The sequence below is a fragment of the Phanerochaete carnosa genome (assembly GCF_000300595.1).
Source record: "Phanerochaete carnosa HHB-10118-sp unplaced genomic scaffold PHACAscaffold_2, whole genome shotgun sequence".
Lineage (NCBI taxonomy): Eukaryota > Fungi > Basidiomycota > Agaricomycetes > Polyporales > Phanerochaetaceae > Phanerochaete > Phanerochaete carnosa.
Window position 1 is genome coordinate 3,444,835 of NW_006767629.1, and position 16,191 is coordinate 3,461,025.

The 16,191-nt window shown below is 54.0% G+C and overlaps 1 protein-coding gene across 1 annotated transcript in view; it reads left to right on the plus strand.

Moving 5' to 3' along the window:
- Positions 1–16,191, plus strand: part of PHACADRAFT_250592 (uncharacterized protein) — a gene marked incomplete at its 3' end in the record, with an annotated part of 57,957 nt that overhangs the window by 14,881 nt on the left and 26,885 nt on the right. Inside the window, exon 5 of the mRNA XM_007392336.1 lies at positions 10,771–13,161. Within this exon, the coding sequence (XP_007392398.1) occupies positions 10,771–13,158 (2,388 nt within the window). The remainder of the gene's footprint in view (positions 1–10,770; positions 13,162–16,191) is intronic.

The window sequence follows — 16,191 nt, forward strand, 5'->3', positions numbered from 1 at the left end:
AGGGTGGCGCAAAAGCAGACCGCAAAGACTACGTGGCTGGTAAGGACTTCCCAGTCTAGTAGCTGCGATTGCAGCTGGCGGTGATGGAGGTAGTTGGGGTCGCAGAGGTTAACCGGTGGAAGGCCAAAAGTTGGCGTCTGCATGACATTCATGGGTGCATCGAGGACGATGTCTGGGTTGGCATCAAGGTAAAAGTCCTCAAAGGAGGATGCGCTTCTCATCTCCTCGTCCTCCTGAGGCGGTGGTGGCAGTGGTCTTGAATTTGTTGTGGGGTGTGCAACAGCTGAGCGAGTTGCGGAGCGGCGTGCAGTGGGGGTGTGTGTGGTATTGGATCATGTAGGTGCAGGGCGTGCAGCTGGGCGCGCGATACTTGGCGGCTGGGTGCTTGCATGCATGGAGCGGTTACTGCATGCAGTGTAGGGTGTCTGGGGTCTGCCTTTGCTATCATCATCGATGGACAACAGAGGGAGCCTGGATATGATGGAGAAGGGTTTCTCAGGTGTACGGAGCTGGTTAGAGCTCGGTGGAGCGGAATTGTGTCCTGGTTTCACGATGTTAGTTTTGGTTCAGCTGTCAGGTTTTGTGGCACTTATGTGAGGCTGTGCCACAGTTTTTGGGTTGGATTTGCGGCTGGGGCACTGCATGTGCGGGTGTACTTGGGGGTGGCCTGGGGCTTGTATTCGAGGCTGGTTCCTCGCTGTCTTGGAGGATGTCCATTGTACTAGTGCACTTGTGTGAGCTTTGTCACTCTAGCGGACAGCGGTCGTGTAGCATACCTTAAGCCACATGCGCGCAATGGCTTCCGATGGCTACAGTTATGGTGTGGGAGCAGTGTGGGGGTGCTGAGGCAGCATGAGCGTCGTTCGCTGGTTTAAGAGCAACGGCTGTTAGGTAGCTGTGCTAGATAGGCTCACAGTTGTGCAGGTAACAAGAAATTACAGTTCGGCCTTGCTTACAAAGGGCGATTGATGTGATTACTAGGTACGCGGTGTATACATGTGGTAGCCAAAACATAATGAGTGTGTGGGTGTGTGGAAATTGTAAATAAGAGGTTGGGCACAAAGGAGGGCGTACACAGGCTGGAGCTGTCTATAACATGATAGTAAAGATAATGTTCTCACAAAAGAGTGTGGTATTTTTTATAGTGGTTCAAGGGCGTGTCAGAGGAGACAGGTCCTGGGTGCTTTGCTCTTGTTGGCTGTACGCGGGCGGTGATAGAAGCGGCTTGTTCTTGGTGTTAGGCAGGGTCAGGTGGCACAGGCTGGGGTACGTACTGGATGTTAGGCCTGGGCCATGATTGGGATCACACGTCTGGCAGACCCCGAGAGCTGCTTGATAGTGTAGGCATTTGCGTGTAGTGGCAGCATGGGCAGATTGGAGTCAATGTTTGAAGTAGTGGTGAGGGCCTGGCGCATTCTGTCAGGTATAGAGGTGAGGGCAAGGGGGACCTCGAGGTATAGATTGCCATTGGAGTGTTGTACCGAGCGTGTGAGGCGAAGGATGAGGTTATGTTCAGTGGCCTGTACAACTTCAGCTATGTACAGTGAGCCAGCAACTTGTTCAACTTTGACCCAGTGGTGCAGGATGATGGTGTGGGATAGGAGTCCGTGAAGTGCGAGTGGGTACTGTTTGGAGGATATTGTTGTGTGGAGTTTGTGTTGCAGGCTGGGTGAGCATTGGCACTGTTGCCCTCCAAAGATTAGTTGCCAGTTCAGATGGCGAGCTATCCTGACGTAGGAGGTCGGTATAGGTGAGAGATAGGCCTTACAGGGTTTGCCTGTGATGCCCCAGTTCTGTGGTGTGAGGGGCATGGTTGTGTGTATTTGCACAAATATAAGAAGGAGTGGATTGCAGTGCTTGTCCACTGGTAATCTTGCGAGGTGTGCACACAGGAGTTGTGGGGCAGCTCAGTTGGATGGGCTCAGCTGTTTTAAACATGGGGAAGAAGACGCTGGGCTGCAATCTTTTTACAATTGGCTTTTATGAGGGCAGTAAGGCTAAGTGAGAGTACGCTAGTTTGAAAGAAGAGATTTTTGCATGGCAGACACAAGAATTGTGCCTGAGATAGGGTACAGTGCGCATATCGATAGGTAGTACATGTACAAGAGGTGTAGTATTACAGGGTAGGGTAGGCTTAGGGAGGATCTCGAGAGTAGGCTCTCGTCAATCATCTGTGGCAGGTAGGGCGCTTAGTGCGGAGCGCCTGGAAGGCACTCGAACATTTTTTGGGCGTCATTGGGGGGAGCAATGTGTGAGGGCTGAGGTTAGTTGTGCAGTGCCTGCAGGGCTCTGAGGCAGGCTGTGGTGGCTATTGGGCTTGTAAGTTGGTGTTAGGATGGTGCGTGAGGTGTAGATATAGGGTGGATGCAACGGCGTTGCCGTAGATGGTGCGGTGTGGTTATGGTGCATTGGGGTGCATTTGGCATAGTTGCTGCATCATTGGCTTCCCCCCTGAGAGAGGTACTGGTTCCTCAAACCACTAAGAGGTCGACACTGGGCCTGCCCTTAAGTGGGCCCTTTTTCGAGGGTACCGCCCGTTGTTCATTGGTGTCAAAGAACACAGCGGTATTCAAAGCCACATCTGAAGATCTTGTGAGACATTCCATAGTTGGTACATGAATCACTATATTGGGATGCATGAAGCCAGAGGAATGGATGGGAGACGCGAAGTGCAAATGACATAAGCCTTGTCTCGAAGCCTTGTCTCAAAGTCTTACAAAAGATTCCTTATTTGATACATGAATCACTATATTGGGAAGGAAGACATGCAAAGTTTGCAATAAGCGCTTTACAGTATCTTATCTACAGGCACCCTATGAGATAAATTGGTCTGGGTGGTATGGAACATTCCATTTGATGGGCAGAATCCAGAAAGTCCAGCACACCAAAGACAACGACTTTCTGGGACAACTTGGACTCAGCGTAGGTGGTCATTTTCCCAGGGATCAGTTTGTACAGGAGTATGTGCTGTGGAATGGAGGTCGACTCATGGTGGACACAGAGGAGAGTAGAGAAAACCGAAGTCAGGGTGCAATTGGGGGTTTAAGTTGACATCCTCCAGAGGCTTGGGCAGAGCGGCATATAGATCTGGTTATGTGTGTAATCAGGTGGCGGGAGTGTGGAGAGCTCTTAACTTTTACTGCAGATTTCACCAAGTTTGGATTTGCCCTGGTGCTTGTAAGAAACACACAGTGTTCTCAAGAGCCAGACAAACTCACCACCCGATGGTGCACCTTGCTGCATCACGTTGATCTCAGCCGCAGATCATACTGGCAGCGCACCGCTTCGTGATGTTGCTGGTCGAGACACTTGTATGTTGTGCATGGCATCGCATGAGGGCTTCTAGCTCTTGAGCCTCAATGTGCCCTTCTCATTGTATGTCTTCCCACATCCATCGTAGCCCTTTCTAAGTACGGTGCAACTTAGTGAGGCTAATTTTCCAGAGATATAGTTGAGCAGGGAGCGATGAATGCGCCTGTCGCGTCGCACCTGTGCAGTACGTCTTCGACCACTTCACTAACGGCTAATATCAACTCAGAGAACTCCATCTTGACCGCCTCGTTCAGCCTCACTTGTCATCTTTGCCAGGGCGCACAAGAAGATTGAACATGCGCGTGGAGAGTTTTCAGACCTGGTACCGCAGAGAGCCGTGTTGAGGAAATTTGTAAGAGCACGAAGTACAGGCGTGGGTGGACTTCATCAATTGCTTGCGTCACTGTAACCTTGAGTGCCGTACTGCAGAATATTGTGGCATGCGTGAAGTCCCCACATCTGAATATCGTTCTGCTGGGTTCTCAGATGGTAGTTGGCTAAATGTGGATGTGGGAGCGCACAGGACCCCTGACATTAGGCAGAGGGGCCTGAGGATAATCTGCATCCAAAATGGAGTCTCAGGACCCCTCATGCCTGAGGTAATCTGCATCCAAAACACCCCTTGGGCCCAGGAGGGCTGGAGGAATAATCCATACCACGCCAGCGGCCGCTCTACCAGGCCTAAGGACTGTCCATATACGAATTTTTGGGGCACGTTAGCAGCCTCATTTGGCTGGTGCCCGAGGGTTATATATATAGATATATATATATATATATATATATGAGACACTTTCCTCGTCAATATTGGTGGTTTTTCCATATATAGTGCAACATTTCAAAGTGTGCCCCAACCGGGAATCGGTTATCGTTCTCATGGCTATTCAGATCGCACCACTGTCAGTGTTCACCTATGATAGGCAAGTAAGAATGAAGAATGCAAGTGAAGGAGCAAATAAAATATGTTATTCCTGTGTCTGTACACCTGTATGCTATTCAAGGGGACAGTCAGAGCTAGAATAGAGTCACTTTGCTTCTGTCCTGAGTTGCCCAAGTTGGCATGCCGCTGCAAGCTGTTGCTCCTGCCTCCGTCAATGGCTCCTGGCAGCACAGTCAAAGTTGATTCCGACAGCGAAGCTGCTGTCAAGGCAAGCTGGAACCCCGCCAAGTGGATAGGAATAAGACAAATCTATCATGCCTCTGACACACCCACCGTTGTACTTGCCGGTAGCCACCTCGCGCTCACGCCCCATCTGATCATTTCTTGCGCACCCTTCCTGGTGAAATTCTGACTTTTTCATATGATCACAAGATGATTAGCCTGAACAGCATCACATACAAAGTGTTCTATAAGCTAAATGATGCCCTCTCCTGTTCCAGGATTGAAGCTGCTGTGAAGGCCCTCGATACTTTCCGGAGGCGAGGGGAGAAGAGAGCAGTGGCAGCAGTGGCAGCAGAAGATGGTGACAAAGGTGAGACAGAAACTTAGTTTATTGTATATAGAGATGTTAGTTGTACTACAGGGATGTCTATGGACACAGAACGGCACGGGTTATTGAAGATGTAGAGGCTTGGTGACTGATCCGCATCCAAACCCGGCCGTCAGGCCGGGGCCGGAGGAAAATCCGTACATTTTTGGGCCAGAGGGCCGAAATTTTGTGCGGATAAAAAAGCGTGGTCAGGCGAAAATCAGGATCAGGCCTCTCCGCCCAATGTCAGGGGTCCTGAGCGCACCTCTGAGTCTCACAATAGTCTTCTGACCAATAACTTCCCTCCTGATTCGTGCCGAGATATGAGCTATGACGAATCGGCCCGACTGCTACAACACGACAAGGGACTGTGTGGTTATCGAATCAACGGAAGGATTCTCGGAGAGATACAAAAGCGAATACATTGTCCTTGCTATTGCGATACGACAGCAGTCCTGGGACTCTGGGAGCGTGAAGGTCGGTCGAATCGTCGAGATGATCGTGGCTCACGCGAAGGAGAAGGGGAGGCTGGACCAAGCGTACGATATAGTTTGGGTCGTGGCATGTCGAGGAGAGACTGTGTTTGGCGAATTGCTGCAGAGCAGAAGTCGACTCGTGTTGGATGCGGACGAACGCCGAAGAGAGCTACGGTAAACGTCGGCGCTTTATGATGTTTCGGGCAATGTCGGCGCTCCGAACTTACTGTAAACGGACTGAGCCGCCGTAAGTCCATTTATATTCGGACCATCTGCTCCATGACATGTCTTGCACTTGCCTAAGCCGCCGTTCTTTTTTCGATTCAATTACCAGCACAACCACGCGAATGACACTATGAATTGAAACATTACTGTGACATCCCATCCGATATGGCAAACGAGTCCAACGGCTCGCCAGTCCACTACAGGTCCCGTTTCGGGCGCAGGGACGAAGGAGCCACGCGTCTTTGCCGACTCACCAAGATGCCTACGTGCAATAAGGATCACAACGGTATCGTTGCATCGGTGAAGACTTGTGTTAGCGGCCCATGGGTCGCCAGTCACCTGTGAGTATATGCTGTGGGTGGTACCTTAGAGCCTGCATAATATTAACGGCCCTCTACACAGGATTTCTCTGTCAACACCTCTTCGCCGCCGCTCTCGCACGCGCTCTGGGCCCTCTGCTGCTGCAGGGATGTCATCCAGCAGCTCCATGCCGAGGTCGACGAAATTATGCCCGGCTGCGACGCCAGTCCTGACGCGGGCATTCGTAGCAGATGCGGGTGCCTGAGTGCTTTCAATAATGTAAATTTCCGCGTTCTGACCCGATATGCACAACGCTGATTTAGTCTGCAGCCTTTCGTCTGTATGGCGCCGCGCCGTTGCTGCTTGAACGCCGCCACCGCCAAGGCCCATGAAGCCTAGTTTGAAGCCAAATATGCGCGTAGAATCATTACACATGTTGCCCTCACGCTCAGCATCACCAACCCCGCCTACCGTGCGTCGCTAGGACTTCTATATTTTGGGCTACGCGCCCCGGCCGAGCACGAATGTCGTGACACGAACGTTGGGCATGCATCGCGCCTGGGTATCTATATCAATAACAGCAGTCTCGAAGACGAAAGTACAGAACCTGTGCCTGAAGCAGCCCTCGATTACTTGAACTACCATCGACTCACCCACCATTTCCCAAGCACCAAAACGTCGCTTGTGTTCTCGGGAAAGCAAGGTCAAGTCAAGAAAACCATCGGCAGACAGCAGGGGATACTATCTTCGCTATTCATGGATCAAAGTCTGCGAAAATGGTCAGCGAAGAGCCTCAACGGTGAGTGGTCTGTTGGTGTCCAATGTGCATGCAGTCCTGACGTATCTGGACCAGAACCACTTTGCAAGCAATGCAGTTCGACTCACGCTGCGCGGCCAGCCCGATCGATGCTCGTTATTGGTATAGAAAGCCTTGCTCCTAAGCATGGCGCGTACATCTTCCCCGTGGCACTGACCTCGTTCAACAAGCTCCGCATTTCGTGCAGCGTCAAATGGGGGACTACTCGATCTATCGACGTGGCACAACGGTCATTGAACGTTGGCGCATAAGAGAAATCCAAGAAGCTGCGGGAGCTGAATGTGGATAGTGTGGCGAACGTTGTAGGCGTGTTGCTGGACAGAACTGGGCCGAGTTCGGCCAAGGCAGGCGTTTTCCATTGGTGCATCTCACTCTTATTCGTTCGTGTGCTTTCACTGATTTAACGGCGGGGTGTAGGACTGCGAATGGGAGCTGAAATGAGTAGCTCGGCCGTCGAGGACAAAAACGAAAGCTGTAACCGCGGGTGTACGCTGCTAGGCGGGTAGTTCAACAAGCGTACCGTCTCTACCACTCGTTCAAGCCTACTCTTCTCAGGCTTCATTGGCTCGCCGCTTTGCGCTTTGCGCAGTTCACCTTCGAGCTGCGTATGGTGCGGCAGCGGCTGGCTCGACTACATCAAGAACGCTGACAACCCATGCCCCGAGATTGGACAGGGTTTCTGAACAATCTGCTACACCTCGTGAGTCGTATCAGTGTATACATGCGTCATACAGCCTCTGACGTGTCTCCCGCGTTCTCCGCGTGCCTCATGCTCTCTCGTCTAGCCGGCGCTCTCGCGACCATCAACTGCTCGGCTGGGGTCGGCCTACGCACACTACTCTCGAGGCGCACCAGCACCGCCGCTCGCTTGCGCTCCTGACTGTGCATTATTTAGTCTCGGCCGTGCTCGACCTACGTCCAGCCGAACGCGCCTGGACGATCTGCTCGCGCTGGACATCCGGCGGGGCGATCTCATCAAGCATCGCTGGAACCCATGTGCAAGCTCCGGCGGATTCAGCTGCTTCCCGGGTTTCAATAGGCTCGCGGGTTACCAAATCGTGGGGTGAGGGTCTAGCTCCGCGCGGCGGGGTCGTCTTCCGAGACCAGCGACCAGTCGGGAAGGCTCCCTTTGTGGCACGGGGCGCTTACTTGCAGCATAACGCTGCACTGATGCTCAATCTCAACCACTTCCGCTTCCAGTCATACAGCTACAGCGAAAGTATGTCCAATGTATTGCTGCGAATTAATAGCTCTCTGTGCTCGAACTCAGGAGTAGTATAGACCTGCTTACGCGTTATCCCGGTAGTGGACTAGCTCAGTAAGAAGCCGAATTACAACCCTCGCCACACCCCACAGGTCGCGCAACCTTCTCAGATCGACTTGTGAAATGCCAGTGTAGCAATTACAACCGTATTTTTCTGTCACATGACTGTGACCCAGGGTAGAGGGTGTTGCGACTTCCCTACCAACGGCAACCCTTTCATCAAAGCTTCTCAGCGAGAGCGCGGCAATGGCGCGGCAAAGGTGCCGTTATTCGTCTGTTCTCACAGGTGGACTGAACATTGCGGAGACTCTCCTCGCTTTCTGCTACCACTATCTTCGCTAGCGACAGGACTCATGCGCAGGCTCAAGCAGAAGCTACGAGGCACTGACACCAAGGATGCTGTATACACCGCCATCGGCGGTCTTCAACGTGCCCTGGACGTGTTCAGCCAAGTAGCAGGCGATCTTGCCGTGCCAGGTCTGCAGAAGGGTATTACCGGTCTGTCGGCGGTGTTGGCGATGATCCAGGTGCGTGTCATGCACGACGCCACTTGACAGAGGTACTCAGGCTGAATCCAGAAATCGCATGGGAACACTAGAGACATCGATGAGCTCACGAGAAAGGTCGAGGATTTGACCACTATGGTGAAAGATTGTACGGAATTACATGAATCGAGCATATCGCCCCCGATGCAGGCCAGAGTCGACCGACTATTGTCGTGAGTTTCTTGTCCGTACTATCTATTCGGGTCACTCACGGCGTACAGTTCATGGAATGCAACAAGTGACGACGCCATGAATCTCAAGTCTCGCAATAAGCTAACGAGAATATTGAATGCGGACGAAGAAGCAAAGAAGGTCACGAGTTTTGTGCAGAGGTTGTCCTGGTCGATTCAAAGTTTCATGGTAGGAGTTATCCGTGCTCTGGCTCGTGCTCTCATCTGCTGATGTAGCTGATATTCGACTGCAGGTAGAAGGCACGTTGGCAATCGAGTTCGCTCTGGATGTACGTGATAGATAGTCTTCAATTGTCTACGCCTGCACCAACTACAGACGAACAGGATCAAGCACGTATGTTCAAAGAGAATGCACAGCAATTGAAGAAGAAGCTGGATGACGTACAGGACGGTGTTCAGGTAAGTATCCCCTAGCGAATAGTACACGATTCACTGATCAATTGTTGCGTCTGCCAGCGCCTCCAACTGCTTCCCCGCCCAGAAGGTATGTATAACGATGGTGCGCAGTATCTGCTGTTTTGATCACTCGAATCTAGGTATATCGGTACCACTTTACGCTGTGTCGGCGCGATTCGACTGTGGCCCGGAACGTACAGCCTGTCTGGAAGAGACGCGTACCGACGTCTTGGACGGAATCTCCACCTGGGCATCAAGCCAGCACACGCCTAGTAACAACCCCGGTCCTGCTCCAGACTCCAGTCACGATAAGCCCGATATTTCATGGCTGAACGGCCAGGCCGGCTCTGGCAAAACGACGATTGCGTACACCATCGCAGAGCGATGTCAAGAACAAGGCATTCTTGGCGCAAGCTTCTTCTGCTCTCGGTCCGATACCGACTGCAGCAATCCCTTGATGATATTCACGACAATCGCGTACCAGCTCGGACTATTCCACCGGCCTCACAGGGACCTGGTCGCACAGGTACTCCAGAAGGATCCTCTGATTGTATACTCCAGCGTCACTCGCCAATTCGAGGAGCTGATATTGCAGCCGCTGACCCAGCTCCGCGATAGCTTTCCACCATGCGTCGTAGTGATCGATGCGCTTGACGAATGTCGAGACTCCCAAGTTACGTCTGCGGTGCTGTCTACTCTCCTGAAGCATGCGGAAGATCTCTCCCCCCTCCGATTCTTCATCACTAGTCGCCCCGAGCAGCACATTGTCGGCAGCTTCGACACTCCCGACTATCGCAATGCGTTTGGGAAACTGGTCCTGCATGAGATCCCATTACCGCTTGTCACCGTGGACATCACCCGCTACTTTATTGCAACCCTATCCGATATTAGAAGGCGATTCAAGCTGCCAGAGTCGTGGCCTGAGAAGGCGGACATCGAGACGCTGAGCAAGATGGCCAATGGGCTGTTCATCTTTGCTGCGACCGTGGTCAAGTTCATCGGAGACCGGAACTACAACGACCCCGTGGGACAACTCGAGATGCTTACATCGGCCGCGATTTCCCTCGGATCTCATCGGCTGCTCGACGAGCTGTATCTTCAAGTGCTCGACACCGCATTTCCTGACGTCTCGAAGGGCCTATCGGGACGTATCAAGTCAGTGCTCGGCTCGATCGTCGTGGCCCAAGATCCCCTCCCCACTGCCAGCCTCGCGCGTCTAACCGGGCTCACTTCTGACACAGCGTACACGTCCCTTCTAGGACTGCACTCCGTCCTCGTCGTCCCATCCTCTAAGGAGTCTGAGTCCAACATCCGCATCATCCATCCGACCTTTGCCGAATTCCTGCTCGACTCGGATCGCTGCACGAGCCGGTCATTTGTCATCAACTCGCAGGCGCAACACACACTGCTACTCCGTGGATGCCTCGGGGCACTGAAAGAACTCAAGCGAGACATTTGCGATATCCGGGACCCATCTGTGCTCAACGTTGAGATCGATGACCTAGCTATGCGTGTGGAGAAGGCGATTCCGCCACACTTGAGATATCCGTGTCAGCACTGGTACACTCATTTGGTGGGCGGCGAGGTCTCGGACGAGATCCTGGATGGGCTGTTGGAATTTGGGCAGAAGAACCTGATACACTGGGTCGAGGCATGCAGCCTACTTGGAGTGCTCAGAGATGCAATCTCTGGGCTGAGCGAGTCGCAGCGGAAGCTTAGGGTGAGTGCGATCAACTCTCGGGATTTCCAAGTGCTGCAGTGTCTAAACTGTCAAGTAGGACGTGGATGATGAGCGAGCCAGGAGGACTGTGCTCCTGTTGAACGACTGCGAGCGGCTGATTGTTGGCTACTTTCCTGCAATCAGTGGTTCAGCGCTGCAGTTGTACTATTTGATCCTGTCACTGGTTCCGAAGAAGACGACGCTTGGGCAGATCTACGCACACGAATGTCTCGCGGAGAGCTCGGTCAAAGTTATTGGGGGTGTGGCAGACTCGTGGGACGCTTGCTTGGGCACAGTCACCGCACACGAAGGCGAACTTGTCCGGGCCATCGACTTTCCCCCTGACAGCAGGACGATCGTCTCTTCGGGTGACGACCACAAGATACGGATTTGGGACGCGCTTACGTGCACCCTGCTTCTCGTCCTCCCCGGCCATTCCGGCTACGTTTTCTCTGTCAAGTATTCTCCGGACGGTGCCCGCATTGCTTCCGCTGCCGATGACCACACAGTCAAGATCTGGGACGCCGTGTCCGGCATGCTTCTCCGCACCCTCGAAGGGCACACGAATAGGGTCCAGTGCGTAGTCTTCACGCCCGACGGCAGGCGCATCGTGTCTGGCTCTGATGACAATTCCGTCAAGATCTGGGATGCCGAGACAGGGTCCTGTTTGACAACCTTGACCGAGCACCAGGACGCGATCATATCTGTTGCCGTGTCTCCGGATGGCCTTTGGATGGTGTCGAGTGCACCGGACTTTGTCTGCCTGTGGAGCATGGAAGTGCCGTACATTCATCGCGTCTTACTGAAGCGGAAACGCGAAGGCTTATTCTATTCCGTCACCTTCACACCAGACAGCTTCAAAGTTCTGACTGCGCCATTGTGGGCGGGGCAGCTGTCTGTGTGGGATGTCAAGACCGCCGAACGCCTCTATAACCTCCGGCTATCGGGCCGTCCATCCCGGTCCATCCGCAGTCCCAGCCTTTTCCCAGCCGGAGACAAGTTTGCATATGGATCGGGGGAATCTGTCGTCGTCTTAGACCTTGCTCATGGCGAGACTCAACAATCGTTCGCCGGTCACACCGACGTTGTCACCTGTGTCGCCTATAACCGAGACGGGACTCGCATCGCATCTTGCTCGGTCGATGGCACCGTCCGACTGTGGAATGCGACTCAGGACGCAGTCAACATGCCGCAGCACGGGAGCACTCTCAGGTCATTCACTCCGTCTAGCAACGAGCCAGTGGATTGTCGCTTGACCGTCTTCTCTCAGAACGGAAGTCGTGCGCTGCTGACGCGCGACAATGATTCGACCGAAGTGTACAAGACCGATAGATGGGACTGGGCATACAAGCCTCTATCCTTACCCTCAGAATGTGCCCACTACACGGCGTTCTCACCAGACGATGCGGTGATTCTTACAGCGCCAGAAGGGAGAAATGGTGAGGTGACACTCCGGGATGCTGCTTCTGGGTCACTGCGGGTCCGATGGAAGGGTGCGGTGTCCATTACAGACTGGCACGTTCCTATTCAGAGCCCGCTCATGTGGAGCGTCATGTTGGGCTACATGCCGCACTGCTTCGGTGGCCAGTCGTCGTCGATCATGTTCTCGCTGGACAGCCGATATCTGCTCACAGGGACCATCTCCGCAGCCAGTAACTCTGGAGAGCACGCCGCTTATCTCTGGGATGTCACGACGGGAAAACTCATCCGCGAGTTTGTCGGACACAGTGGCGATGTTCTCTCCGGAATCGCCTTCTCCCTCGACGGCAGACGCATCGCAACAGGCTCCCGCGATGAAACCGTCATCGTTTGGGAGGCCGCCACCGGAGCGCGTGTTGCGACGTGTAGCGGACATGGCGATTGGGTGCGCTCAGTCGCCTTCTCTCCGAACGGAGAGCGCGTCGTGTCGGGAGGTGATGATCATTGCATTCATATGTGGAGTGCAGAGGAAGGGGAGTTGCTCCAGTCGTTCGAGGGGCACACAAGCTGGGTATCGTCGGTCGCCTTTTCTCCTGGTGGGGACGTCGTCATTTCCTCCTCGAGGGACGACACCATGCGACTCTGGGACATCAACACGGGCGCTTGTCTCCTCGTTCTCAACCCAGGTACCTGGAGCAGCACTGTGCGGCTGTCCCCTGACGGCTCCGGCATCCTAGTTGGCGACGACGATCGACTCGTTCAGCTATGGGCACCTCTCGATGTAGACGCGCAGGCGACGACATCACTTCCTTGGCTCCCGCGTCGTACCTGGCCTATGTACTACATCGACGACGGCTGGCTCTTCTCGATGACGCCGACGCGGCGGACGCGGCTGTGTTGGCTACCGGTGGACTGGCGGGGCTTGGTAGGGTACCACGGGCAGAATGTGGTGTTTGGGAGGCAGGGTGCTCGACTTAATTTTTCAGGATTGAGTAACTACCTTGAGAGCTTGCGTACTGATCACACGCAGTAGTGTCAAATTCAGAGTATTGGCTACAGTCATATCATCTTTGTTTCATAAAATCGCGTAGCAGACGGGTTGACAATACCAGTGAGCAAGACACGGTGGAAGCCAGCGACACATGCTCCCCTTACGGACGAACGAAGCACACTTACAGCACAGCTAGTTTAAGCCAATTGTGTAATGAGCGCACCATATGCCAATACTGCTCTGTTATTGGTCCGTCCCGGCTCACGATGGTGGCGAAAGGAAGGCCGAGATGTTCCACCAGGTAGTCGGCATGGCGAGGGTTTAAGCATAGGTGCGCAATGGTGCACAGGGCGAATCTATGATCACGAATAGTTATGAGCAATAGACGAGTCAAAAAAATGACTAGACTCACTTTTGATGGATACAGCAGTATGCGCGGCAGCCAGGCTGGTGCATTGCATATCCTCCTGGCCGGTGCAGCCGACAAGGCCTTCAAGTTACAGGCCATATCTGGGGCGCGTCCCTGCGGTATGACGAACGGCCGGTCTCGGAAGTCGAGCTTTCTGCGGCGGTGGTTGGTATCTTGGCTTGCTATGAACGACCCAAAGTTGGGACCCTTGGACGAAAATGCGTTGTACGACGTAAGAACGTTGGCAGTTGTGTGATAGTGGGCGCTTGTCAAGCCAATGGACAGCAAACTTCTACTGGTGAACGACCGCAGCCAATGCCAGAGCGACATCACCACAATCGTGAGGCGACGCCCCACGCGAACTCGTCGTTCGTCCCGACGTTCCCAACGACGCGTGACTGGCGCTTGGTCCCGCCCTCGCCGACGGCCTTCGACCTCGTCGCCACTAGTTGCCGTACAGGGCGCGACCGTAGGGAGCAAGATCCATTCCCGTCGCCAGGAAATGTCCGCTCTCTGTGAGCTGCACCGGCTCGGGCTAGTTGGTAGAGATGCCTTATTGCCGAGATGGAGCAGGGGCGCGCGAGATGGACGGAATCGGAGGTAGAGGAGTAGCATCTTCGGAGCATTACCGTCTTGTCACTAGCTCAACATGAACGGCAGATAGGAGGGCGCGGACGTCCTGATGCTGACTTCGAGGAGTAAGAAGGCATTTGCAGCGGGAGAGTGAAAGCCGACGTCGTTGTTGCATCAGCCGGCTCGGGAATGATGTTCATCTCAGGTAAGACGGCGTCGTACCAGGCATCCCAGGTCCGCGCAGACCTGCGGCCCATCTTGGATCTCATGTCACCCGATTCTACGATGAAGGATGGAGAAAATGAATGTTGATATTGGCAGCGGCGCCTGTGCGATGCTGGTCGCAGTCGCCCATTCGTGGCACTCTTCGTCCTGGCTGTAGGCATGCACGACGACGAACTTGACCGGCCTCACAGCCTCAAAGCGCAGTGTGCAGGGTTGTGGGGCGCATCTGACCACGCTATCGTTACCCATATGGATGCCAGCGGAATAGTCGGTTGAGAAAGTCCGTGACGGCAGCGGAGCATGCGCATCCTGTCTGAGTCCGAGTTGGTGCTTCTGGAGAGACAAGAGGGGGGAGATGCCAGGATGTCGCCGTGAGCGTGATAAAGCGACGAAGATGTAGGAGCGCCTCTGGACTTGCGTCTTCGCGTTGCGCAAATAATCGCCTCGACTCGACTTCGTCAGCTCTGTGGTCTCAGTGAGAAGGGGAAATTGCGGTTCACATCCCAGTAGACGTACGAGGTTCCGTGTCGCTTTGCAAAAATACACCGAAGAGGTCATCCGCCCACGCACTCCTTTGGGACTTTGCTCTTTGACGCGATGCCGCACTCGACGTCGCACAGAATGTATCGTTGTCGACCTTCTTCTCGTGCACCATTTGACGCCACTCGCAGACCTTTCGAAGCGAGTCGAAGATCGAGAGCCAGCGTGGACAATCCTCTGGTGATGTGTTCTTGTAGGTCATGGCAACAACGCCCTTCTTGTTACGTCTGCGCTGAGGGTCTTTGACCGCTTCACCGACAGTGATCCTGTGAACTCTCAGACAGAAGTCAACAGCAAGTGAATATGTATGCGTACCTGGATCCCAGTTCCATGTTGTACTTCCGACGATGACCTCTCCCTCCCCGGTTAGTGCCCTAAGAGCCGGAGTCTGGCAGCTCGGTGAACTACGTGCGTCGCTTCAGAGTCGGGAGATTGTTCGGGAGGCAACGAGAGAGGTCTTGACAGAGACACTTCTTCATCCGAGGCGGGCATGACGGTAATACTCTGGCTCCGGGAGTGTGGGGGAGTGTCGCTCGCAACGTTGTGCCAACGGAGATACGCAAGATGATGATTTAGACGAAGGGTAGCACATAGTCCCGAGCAAGCGATGCATGAGGCTACATATGGACGTCTGCTGCAGGGCCGAGATCGACTCATGGCGGACGTAGAGGAGCAGAGAAGAGCAAGGTCGAGATCGCTCTGCTCACACTTCAAGTGCTGGCGGCTCCCGAGCTGCGTTGTCCGAATTCCACCACCTCCGCTGCAGACCATCTGGGATCAAACTCAGGTCCTGGGCAAAAGACTGTCTACATTCAGACCACTGTCTGCTGCGCCCGTGCTAATTCTCGCCACAGGAAAAGGCACCGCGTCGCAGTAGTGCGCCCTGACACTGATTTTTACGAAGTTCAACTTGCCAGATGATGTCACGGCTGTCGGAGGAAGCTGTCGCAGCGTGGGACTTGCTCAGCTCAGAGCTTTAACTTTAGCTCCAGTAGGTTTGTGCACGTGCTCGGCCCCAGGTTCCATGGCTGTTCGCTGACACACGTTCTTCGTCCCCCAGCGCAGTCTGACCGTCCGGTGCAGACGAAACCCAATGGCGAGGTAATGCTGACAGAAATCCAACACGCGCCGCGCCACAGAAGCATCGTGCGTGTCTCCGTTCGACTCACGCGTCGCCAAGACTCTCACAATACGGACAATGCGGCTGCCACCTGAGCTGACTGGGGACGATACACCAGGGCTTCAAGCCCCCGCGCGCCCATCCCCGGCCCTCATTTGCTGTCGTCTCCGACCCCTGGATCTCCACCTGCATTGTCCGCGTG